Source organism: Balaenoptera acutorostrata, chromosome 1 (assembly GCF_949987535.1).
Source record: "Balaenoptera acutorostrata chromosome 1, mBalAcu1.1, whole genome shotgun sequence".
Taxonomy (NCBI): Eukaryota; Metazoa; Chordata; class Mammalia; order Artiodactyla; family Balaenopteridae; genus Balaenoptera; species Balaenoptera acutorostrata.
In genome coordinates this window covers 23,040,251-23,052,124 of record NC_080064.1, presented here as the reverse complement: position 1 = coordinate 23,052,124, position 11,874 = coordinate 23,040,251, and the positions used below count along the sequence as shown (strand labels likewise).

General features: G+C 35.9%; 1 protein-coding gene across 19 annotated transcripts in view; it reads right to left on the bottom strand.

Moving 5' to 3' along the window:
* Positions 1 to 11,874, bottom strand: part of EPB41 (erythrocyte membrane protein band 4.1) — a 196,468-nt gene that overhangs the window by 44,822 nt on the left and 139,772 nt on the right. For 3 of the 19 annotated variants that reach the window (XM_057540460.1, XM_057540425.1, XM_057540406.1), the window contains exons 13-17: positions 9,002 to 9,058; positions 8,795 to 8,836; positions 7,736 to 7,798; positions 3,156 to 3,332; positions 1,328 to 1,378 (exon numbers count right to left, since the gene is read on the bottom strand). In XM_057540460.1, coding sequence (XP_057396443.1) covers positions 1,328 to 1,378; positions 3,156 to 3,332; positions 7,736 to 7,798; positions 8,795 to 8,836; positions 9,002 to 9,058 — 390 coding nt within the window. Of the gene's footprint in view, positions 1 to 6; positions 944 to 1,327; positions 1,379 to 3,155; positions 3,333 to 7,735; positions 7,799 to 8,794; positions 8,837 to 9,001; positions 9,059 to 11,874 lie in introns of those variants that run through there. The other 16 variants (XM_057540414.1, XM_057540440.1, XM_057540448.1 and 13 more) reach the window with 14 other exon arrangements.

Sequence of the window (11,874 nt, the reverse complement as noted above, 5' to 3'; positions counted from 1 at the left end):
AGAAGATCAAGAAAGACAGAGAAAGATGAACAAAATGACAGATGGAAAATGCTCAAAAATGATACTTGGGGATGTGCAAAGGATTTGGGAAGATCTTTTGGACACTGTATTTTACTTTACTTTGGCAATTATACTGGCAAAGTTTCTATAACACAGTAGGGTACTCAATAGGTAACTGAATGAATGAATGAAGAGTAGAAGTCCTCAAAGTTCAAGGAATCACTGGACTTCCTTAGTTACAGTATTTATTCCTCCTTTAAGGATATTCACACAAATTTTCGGTCATTTCTCATTGCTTTGGTGCTGCCAGTTTTTCTTAGATCAATTGGGCAAAGCCAATAATGAAGCATTCTTCTTGCCATCAGAAAAGTTACTTTTATTACAAATAGAATGGCAGAATATAAAATGTTATCCTCATATCTCTTCATATGGACTTAGAAAACTGCAACAGTTCATTCAGTATGGCAATTAGATTTTGCTCAAGGGAATAAAAATCCTAATCCTATACATTTCTAAGACTGCAAAAGAAAAACGAAAGTATAAAAGTTTATACGAGCCTCCAAGGTCTACCAGAAAAAAAAAACCAAAAACCATAAACCAAACTCCCACAAATCTCAACAATTACAAACTCCCTTCTCCCTTCAGAATCATGATTTAAAATAATAATAACGACCATCATGAAGGTTTATACAACACATTAAGCAAATGGTTTTGATACTTTTAAGGAAAATTATTTTGTTCCAGTTGTCCAATTGAGAAATTTTTCTCCCCTGGCAATTTCTGTACTCTGCCATCCAGTCAAGACAGATGTTTTCTATGAAAGGAAAAACTTGGCTCTAAGTTCTCTTAGTTGAGCCAGCCTTCTCTGATCTGTTTGGAAGTTCAACACTGGTTCTTTGCACACCCCTAAGTGATACGTATCAGGGAGAAAGTAGCTGGGGGACTGGTCAGCAAAAAAAGGAAAAAAGGAAAAGAAAGGATGCAAAATTATAATGATTTTTAAAAGAAAATAAGGGGGAGAAGAAAGACAACATAAAAAGAATAGGGTACAATTAAATTCGTTTTTCTCTCCGAATACATATTTATATCTTCATGCAGCTTTTCAACCAGCCATGCGCCAAAATAAGCAAATTGAAAGCTGCAAAATGCAGCAGCGAAAAAGTTATGTGTTAGGTCAAAAGGCGGTGAGTGTGAATTTACTAGTATAGCCAAAAGAAAAAAAAAAATCACTGAGCAGCTGCTGATCAGTTCTGGGGGAATTTTCTGCTTAGTGCCATGACAAGAGCAAATTCTGATTGAGAAGCACAAGTCATAACAGCAGCATTACCTCTGGCCCACCAACCTTTCTTTCCGAGGGAAGGACAGAGGTTTTCTTCACCTGGTCATACACAAATTATATAAAATTCAGTTGCCTTGCAATGCAACAACAATGCTGTCAAAGGTGGCAGAGGTATCCCCAGAGAACAAAAATATTGTCCTAATTATTAAAGAAAAAGTAAGATACGCCAGGAAGTAGAATTATCCTATATAAAAGGTTACCACAATACAGTTCTTACTTATTGCATTATTCATTTAGAGGGGTAATATCATAACCCTAGAGCTAAAGTACTCCCTATTGATCTAATTTAATTTATAAAAGTCATTTCTTTAAAGTCCACAGAATGAAACAGCCATTCCCAAAACTAGCCCTGAGATGGTTTCTGAAGGGTTTCTATTAAGACACAAGATATTTTCTGGAAATGGAGACTGGTTCAAATTTACCAAACCTCATCCAAGAGGGTACTAAGTTACTTCTCCAAAGTAGCCGAGCATCTTTTATTACTTGCACAGAATCAAAAAGAAAACTTCTAGAAAATATGCAGTTATGGTTTGTGGATAGGGTTAGCCAGGCGAGGTAGCAACAAGTGCTTTATCAGGGAGCCATAGACTTATAGAAAGCAGTCACTGTCTCAGTTCAGGGTATATGCTCCAGATTTGGGATACAGAACTAATGTCCACTTAGATCAGAGAGTGGAGGCTGAGAGGACAGTGAATAAGAACAACTGCATCCTATCAACCCTGGTAACTCTCTCTCCCTGCCCATCATTCAGGAATTCTCCAGCCTTCTTGGTGAAGCTGGTTCAACTCTATTTGGAGAATTGTTAGCCAATTTTAATCACGTTTTGAAAAATATAAAATGTATCCTTTGTGAACCAACTTTTATTATCTTCTCCAGTTCCAGAAACTAAACAGTAAGTTGGATAGTTTACCATGAACTCTGAATATAAAAACAAATTTTTAAAAAATTATTAAGACATCACTTTAGCTTTCTTAACTAGAATTGCTATTGTTTTGGGAGGAAACAAGCATATAATTTTAAAATCATTACACTCACTCATTGAGTCACTGTGACTATTTATATACATACTTAACCTGTATAGGGTAAATGTTAAGTAAAGAATTTTTGAATATGTGCTCAAGGTAACTTTTAAGATATTCTCATTACACAGATTCAGGTGTAGGATCTCTAAAATAGGTAATGACAACAATAATAGAAAAAGAACAGCCTCTAAAAGGTATCTCTTCCTCTAATTGTGACTATCTTACAAAACAGTGTATTAAAAGCTTGATGTTACTCATAAAGATAAAATAAATCAATAGTTCTTCTAAAACTGAAATACAATCATTAATACTTGGTATTCTGCATTCTCTGGCTGAGGTCTCCTTGGTTTATTACATAATTGTGGTCAACCATTCCAGACATTTCTAAGTTGTGCAAATGTTCAAACAAAGTTTTTAAAAAATGCCTATCCCTTTCCAAATTTTGACCTTACTAAATTTAGTAAACTCTCTGGTCCTTGAAGGCACAGTTTGAACATGAAGTTCCACTGGCTCATGGTCCATTTGTAAACATACACTAGGCAGAAGCATGCAGCTGCAGAGACAGTTCTCAGGGCCCAGTCATCGACTGGTAGCTCCAAATGGCCCCCATAATTGGACTGAGTAGTCCATATGACTTAAAACAAGTGTTTGATTATGAATGCTTTAAAGCTGGAATGAATTGGTAAGACACCAAAGCTAAATTTCAGCTCTAAACTTTCAGATACAGATTATCAATATACAAAAGCATTTATCTCACTCATTCTCACAATTGGTCACATGGACAAAGTACTCACTCCTTCTCCTGTAGGGATTTGCCCATTGATGTTAAGTGTTCGAAAGGGAGAGTGAGTGGATAAGCGTTTATCCCATTCACTAGGCCGTGGTTCTGGTACAGATTCCATGAAGTTCTTTTTCAGCTCACTGATGCTGGCATGATGTTTTTTGATCTCTTCTTGACTTTTGTCTAAATCCTATAGTTGAAAGGACAAAGATGCAGAACAATAAATATTCAGGGGAAAAAACAACACCAAGGGGAGCCCATCATAGACTATGGGCACTGGTAGAAAATACACCACATCCAAGATAGATGTTATTAATCCATAAATTACATTCAAATTATAAATATACAATATGGTATATTTGCTTTTTTTTTTAACACAGTGCTTTTCTTGGAAGCAGTGAAGCATCGTAACCCTATAGCTCTTAGCAGTTATATAATCTATAAAGAGCTCACTCCTTAATTTTACAACTCTTCTTCCCATTACGACACAGCACTAGATCTCCAACTCCTCATCCCAAGCAGGTAATCCCACAACTCAATTAGCCTCAGCTTGATAGGAACTGATTTAGGCTCAGCTCAGGCAGGATGGAGATAGCAATAGAGAAGGAGAAACTGTTAAACGAAGGACATGGTGAAAGATTCAACTCCCACCATGGGTTGCCTTGCCTTGGTGAGTTGCAACTGTACAGTATCCCTCTATTTCTACCTGGAGATAGTTTTGCTTTCTTACCACTAGGTGACTGTTGCTGGGTTTTGGTAAACAGGAATAGCCCTTTCTCGATACAAAAATTTATTACTGAAATTCCTGGCTCAAGCCTCCAGAGCAAGTGGTTACTATCTCTGAATAATTACTCAGGGGTATATAATATAATGGATTTTTTTTTCTTTGTCAATACTATTCACACACACTAAAAGCCTTAAGTTTTGCAGCTTCTGACAGCTTCACTTCATCCCTCAGTACCATTCAAACCATCTTCCAGTAACCGTCAATGGATGGGGAGTGATTTAATAAGAACTTGTCATATACCTTATATGTCTCCCTGACGACTTAAAATAACTAAACTGTTCCAGCAGATGTGACTACTGGACAACTAGGGGGAAGCTCTCACAGGCGATATTCCAGGGAGAAATGATCAAAACTAGACTAATAAAGCTGGAAATAATATGAGAAATAACATTCAAGTTTATGTAACAGGAGGCATAAACCAACTTTCAAGAGACTTGGCCAGAAATGATCTGGGAAATACAACATGAAGACAAAAACTCAAATGTTCTTGGTCCAACATATTTCTTCAAAAAAAACCTCAAAAGATCTATGCTTGAAATCAAAACATGTGGGAGCCTGTCACTTGATGACTGCTAAAAATTCTGTGTTTATTATATATCAAGGCAGCTCTGTATCCAAGAAAAGCATAATACTAAATATATCTCCTAATATGCTGTGTGAATTTGGGGATTAGTCTTTTTTTTTTGGCTCCGTGGGAAACAGCCTCATTTGGTGTTGGGGGTGGGGGAAAGGAATTCATTTAAATAAAAATTTGTTTTAAAAGTTTTTCCTGAGGCAATATAGGCTGCAATTAAGTAAATTTTTTGCAAAAGCAATGTCTAAGAGAAAACAGTATAGGAAAAAGAATCAGTGAGGCATATGACACAATTTTGATTCTGGAGATATTCATTCAGAAAATTCATTTAATAGTCTATTCTTTTTATTTTTGCAAGACTGAATGATGTTTATGTGCTTTGAGATCAGTCAAAGAGAAAAGTAACCCAAAAAGGGCAATCCCGTAGCTCCCCCATAAGAGTACCTCTTGCTTGCTGGGATGAAATGTGAGTATAGCTCAAGACTATGGGCTTCACCATGGGGAAACAACAGTTTGCACTTTTGTTCTAGCTGAAAGCAAGAAAAGCATGTTTACTAGCTAAAGAAAAGCAGGAACAAGGTCAGTCAAAGACCCAGTAGTAGGCTGAACAACTGAGACCCATCAGGCATGGAAGGCTCTGTGACCTAGGTCCTGACAAAACCAAATCTGCTTGGGCCAAGAACTAAACGTATTTGGGAGGGTTAAAGGTGAGAATGGAGCAAAAAAAAAAATGATCAAGAGAGGCTATGATAAAACCATAACTCTCTGGGTTATTAGCCTCTTACTATAAAAGAGTGGTGATTTGTTACTTGTCTTGCCTAGCTTTTGATTGGCTTGGAACCTGAGAAAATAAATGTTTCAATAAAATCAGCAGCTTCTGAGGAGCTTTCTCCATCCTTCTTAGCTGGCTCTGTTGGAAACCTGTGGGGGCACAGAGTTAAATTAAGATCTCAAAGGGACCTGTTCCAAATAGAATTTGTCACAGACACTTGCTACAGGTTCTCATTGGGAGATGGAGGAGGAAACGGTAGATCTAAAAATGAACTCGACCTTATTTGTGCCAGAACAAAGCATTAATGGGGGTGGGGTAGGAGTAGGGGGAGGAGGGAATGCTTAAAAAAAAATCTGCTAGAGTGACAGATAACTTGAGAGAACTTCCCTAAGCGGGGGAAAAAACTTTTACAATACTAGAGAATGACGGTTAGCCAAACTACTTTGGCTGTTTTCAGATTAGACACTTTCTGATGCCTATCATCCTATAATTTTAGCAGCAATCAAACCAAACACTTAATTAAATAGAAAATATTCTCAAAAGATAGTTAGTAGTTTTAATTTTCAAACACACACTTATTTAGAAATCCCCTCTCATGGCTGTCAATGAAATACTGGGAAAAACGTATCACACACAAGGACTTTGTGAGTCTCAGAAGCCATAACACACCTCATTGAACAAAGGACAAATATATGATTGGTACTGCAGGTTCCAGTTAAGAGGCAGAATTACAGATGGACAAGTCAAGAAATAGGCATGTTTGGAATTGGGAGATGTTACATGGCTGAGTATAAGGAGATCAACTGATATCTGTTATTCTCCCTAATCTCAGAAGCGGAACCATTCAGGTCTAGTTTCAGCTATGCGCTAAAGCAAAGAGATCTAGTTACCAAGTCTGAAATATCCTAGGGTCCAGCCTAAGAAAACTTCATGTTACATGAGGTAAACATATATAAAACACTTGGTATTGTGCCTACCACACAGTACATGATTAATGAAAACTGGCCATAATTTTTATTTTTATCAAAGTATCTTATACCTAGCAGGCACTCAAAATATATGTATTGACAAAGAATAGATGACGTTAAGTAATTACTGGATGCTATTAGAGTTCTATCTAAAAAAGTTTCTTCAAACATCCCCTTTAATAATATTTACCGTTACATATGTTCATCTTTCAGGTCTCAGCTTAAGTGTTACCTCTTCATAGACAACTTCCCTGTCCATCTTATTTAGAGCAGGTCCTTTTTATTAGCACAGCATACTATTTCCCTTTCATAGTTTTTATAATAACTTGTAATCATTTTATCAGTATTTGTTTACTTATTGTTTCTCTCTTCCATTTGCCCCTACATTGGATGCTTCCTGAAGGCAAGAACGATTTATCATCTTCCTATATAGTTACATTTCCTTTATACTTGAGTTAAATCCCTGATGTCAGAATTTATACCCATTTCTTCTGGTTCTGTCTTGAGTGGAGTTGTAAGATAATTAGGTCATTAGCTTCCAGGTAAGAGTTTCTGATGTGTAAACATGGCCTTTTTTTTCACAGAATAACTCCAGTTTCCTTAATTTTTCCTCACAGAGTTCCTCTAATCTTCTAGTTAGTTTTATATTTCCTTATCCCGTGTGGAGCCTGAAACTAGATAAAGTATACTAATATAGGCTTGGTGAAAATCTGACCAATATTGAATACAATGGGAAAATGACCTTACAATTCCTACAGCACATAGTATGTTGCTATTTCTGAATGGGAAAAAAAAAAAGTATAGTTTAATAGAGTTAGATGGACCCTAACACAAATCCTAGCTTTACTGATTTATCAGCTCTATAACCACAAGGAAATTAATTTCTCTTAGCCTCAACTTTCTCTTTAAAATAAAAATCCCATACCCGTAGGCTTGTTTTATAATTAAACTATCTTATATCATACTAACTACTCATTAAATGCTAGCCTCCCTTCTTTCCTTCCTGTATCTTACTTTTTTTTCCCCTGACTATTCTTCTGTCATTTTTTGGTATCCTCAAAAATTTAAGTCCATTTTGAATTGTGATCATTTCTCCTATTTTTCCACATTCTCCTGATTCAGAAGATGAAAAAATTGTATAAATTTGATGCTTGAAACATACAGGAGTTTATACTCTTGGACAATTCAAGGAACTTTTAAACAGTGATGTAGTTCTTTCTAAAAGTGGGTAAAACAATGGAACCATGGGATGCTGAGGTAGTCCCAATCATATATTTTTTAGATATGTATGAGAGATGGAAACTAAAGAGTCAGAAGTAGAGATGGTTGCATATCTTCATGTTTACCAACATGCAAAAGCATTTTAAACCTAAAATTCTCTCATGCAATGGCATGCAAAACCAAACGCAGCATAGAAAGAAGAAAGGGGATCAGCAAAGAACGCAGAAGGTTACAGGCAACCAACTGAAATAAGCTTCAAGTTCATACAAACCTCCAACATTAAATTGCTATGTCTGATATAAATGTTTTCACCATCTAGTCTCTCTCTCTTTTTCTGTGAAAATGAAAGAGGGAAAAACAGAAAAGCATAAAAAATTAAAATGTTGTTCTTGCGCGAAAAAACTGCAAATTGGCAAACCAAAAAAATATTTAAAATTAAATGTCCATAGCGCAGCATATGCCAACATGAAATGGTCACAGAACCACAAGGACACACAGAGGACATGATTACCACTAGAAAATGGATGACATTCTTCATGAATGATGGAAGAATGCGACGATGTTATTTAAATAGACAGTGCTCCTGGCTTCATTGGCTTCTTACATAACAAGCTGCTTTACGTTCCTCTTTGAGCTGTTTGAGGGTTATCTTAAAATGCATGACTTTAAGAAGCCTTGACTCTCCGTGTTCCATGGAGTAGGGAAATGCTTTAAAACATTATTTAGCGTTTTGGACATTATTTCAAACTTAGTAATACTGCAGGTACATACAGCTCTAATATCTTCCATAAGAAAGATCTAAGGGCATTTTATACATGGTCAATCAATACTCTATTCAGTAAGAATTGATTCATCCTACTCTATGGTTGGGAAGAATGAGACACAGAACAGCCAAACCCATAATTATTAGCAATACTGGGAGTTGCTGCTATGATGGTTTCCATAATAAATATGCATAAAATATTGTCAACGATTCCAAGCATATGGTACCACTGTGAAATATTTCTTATAAAGTTTAAATATAAAGGATAGATTTGGCCTTCACTAATTATATTTCATTGTGTTTAAAAAGATATTTTCCTACTGGAAAATTTATTTTAATGAAATTTTTCAATATATAGTATAGGATTATAATTTCTTTGGTATACATATGTGTGTATGTATATGCATATATATATACATAACATGTGTATATGTATACCTGCTATTTAAAAGTAATTTCGGATTAAGAGAAATCAATGAAAAGAATGGATCACTGTCTTTTTAATGCACTTTGAAAGTCAGCATGGGTGATGGTAAAGTGATTTTGTGAAAGTGAAAAATGGCTAACCTTCCTCATTCTTATCAGATCTTCAGTTTTTTCTGCAAGCTTCTGTTTTGCCATTATTAAAAAAAGAAAGAAAAATGATAAAATATTGGCTCATTGAAGTTTTTTTGAACCTTCAGCTTATAATTTTTTTTTAAGGAGCAAGGAGTGGGAGGGAAGAAAAAATTGGGGAGGGAGGGGAAAAGGAATAAGTGGCCTATTGGCACAAACCTGTGTTTGGTCACCATTTGAGGTGGGTACTGTGACCTCGATGTGGGTTTTTTCCACCTACATTTAAGAAATAAAGTGGTAAAAACATTTCAGGTTAGTAGGTTTCTATGAATAGCATCATTTCCAAATCAGCTGCATCTTTAGGCTGCTTGTGAAATAAGCTGATACGTAATCATCATGATGCAGTCTTACAGGGGGTATTACAGGGAAGGACACTGCTCTCAAGAGCAATCTGTTAGTTCACCATCACATTCTCAAAGCTGAAGAGGTAATATGGACAACCAAAGGATCAAAAAAGAAAATTAAGGTAATTATTCTATTGATGAAGAGAACATTTTTATACTTATTTATTAAAAAGTACTTATTAAAAATAATAATCTAGACTTTAAAAAGTCATATGTTTTTGTTTTGCTTTTTAAAAGTGATGTAGAGGTATTTTAAATAACATAAAAACAAACTTACAAATGAAGATACCAATGTATGACATACATGACAGAAACAAAATCTTTACAGTTTAAAGCACACATAAAATAAACCACATATGACACCAAGCAGGTAAATACAAAAAATTTTGTTAGTTGATCAATATATTTAAGGAGGCAAGTTTAACCCTTGAGTTTATTAGACAACAACACACCAAAATAGACTCAATCCAAATTGTTACTGATGCATGCAATTACTTCCAAGGCTGATTTATAAATAAGCACACACAGGGCTCAGCTGCAACATTCAACACACTGTAATCTCCTCTCCAGGGAGTTGGAGCCCATGTGTTCGGTGGATGGAAAAGATTCATCCTTAAGAACAGGAAGAGAATAACTAAGGCCTCCTGCCTGGCTTTGAAATACCTTTAGCAGCAGTCATTTTATATACCCAAAATGGAGTAAGCATAAATTTAAAAACCAAGGCTGTTAAGAGAAAGCATAATAGAGTGAGCAATGCCTAAAGCACTGGATATATCAAAATGAGAAAAATGTTTTTATTAAGGGTCAGTCACCCTGTATCATTACGTTCTTTACAGAACCTCATTAATCTGTGGTTTTGATGTACTCTTTCTTTTTTTTTTTTTCTTTTTCTGGCCGCTGTGCAGCTTGCGGGATCCTAGGTCCCCAACCAGGGATCAAACCTGGGCCCTCAGCTGTGAAAGCACAGAGTCATAACCACTGGACCTCCAGGGAATTCCCTTGACACATTCTTTTTAATCACACTTGGCAGCACTACCTCAGAATATAATGTCATTGTGCTGTTTTCTCTAGGACTGAATGTAAAGAACATAAGATGATACCAACCTTTGTGACACTGTCAAATCATAAGCACATCTGGCTACAGTCCTTTTAACTACTGGGGTAATTAACAATTTGGGTTATTTCTACTCTGAATCCCAGTAGAAATAACTGGGATTATTCTGGGATTATTGCTGTGTGGCCCTTAACAAGTTATTTCACCTGAGTTTTAAGTCTTTTATTGATAAAATGGAGATAATATCTTCATAGAGTTGTGAATGCTTAGCAAATGGAAGTTTTCAATTATTTTGTAAAGCTTAAATTACTTGTTTAAATGAATAATGACTTCTTGCTTTGGGTCCTTAGCAATCCAACAGCAAGAAATTGAGAGCCTCTACTTCAATCTAAGAATGGAGACCAAGTAGCAACAGTAGTTCTATTTATGCTCCTACACAGAATATCAATGGAGATAAAGATGCACATGAGGAAAGGTACTATCTCCACACCTGCAAAGTAGGTCTTGTCAAATGACTCAAGATGCCAAAAAGCTATCTCTATCTGGCACCAACTTAGTGTTAGGCAATGAGATTTCCACAATTACAAGGCTACTTTATTACGACTGCTGCTTTATATAGTAAATACGGCTTCAGGCAAATTCCATAATTATTTTCTAACTGCTACAAATAAAATCAACTCAGAGTCACCCTTAACTCTGTCACTACTATTACGGTAACAGAAGGTTATCAGAGGTGGCTTTCAGTCTGATCTCAATACAAGTATCTCAAAATTTATTTATATAGAATTAACTGGCAAGAAGACCCCCAACTGGCACTTAAATGGTGAGCATATAACAGGAAGTGATCTCTCCACTCTGCTGAGGTCCCAAGAGCAAAGGGAACCTATTCTTGAAGATACTTATGTCTGTCAGATAGGCAAAAGAACAAATAAGTTAGCAGAAAGCCAAAGGAATCTTAGCCACCAAAAAGATTCCCTTGCCAATTCCAGTAATCTAACACTTTTCAGTTAGTATCACAAAAGGAAGGACAGTCAAAAGTGCCAGGTGAGCTACCCTAACATTAAAAACTGAAGTAGTCTAACATTAAAAAGGCACTGTTGATACTGAACCTGGTGGTCAATGTCATGCACATTTAGCTAGATACAAAAATGCAACCACCTACCATTCACTCTGGACTCAAGTTGGTCTCAAAGGACTGTAAAAACTATATGTCATATTGAATAGTTTTGGTTTTTTTTTAGTACAATCAAAACAGAGCCAGATTGGCCACTGCTCTATAGGTAGATATTGAACTGGCTCCAAAAGAACAGGATTAATCCATCTGTCAAGGGGAGAGCACTTACCAAGGTCTTACATGGTTTTAAATTTCTTAACAGACATATAAAAGTGTAATTTTTCTTATAAAGTCTGCTTCTATTAATTCCTGTTGTCAACAGTGAGACTCGTATTTACTTCAATAAATCTGAACTGACAGCTCAACTCCATCACTGCTAAAATGTATTTTAAAAAGCTTATCAACACAGAAAAGATCAGTCCGGATACTGTTACTCCTGGGAAATCTACTAATTAAATTGGTGATTTTTCAACAAAGTTCCGTGACTGTGGGTGCAATCAACTCAGAACTGTAAACAACC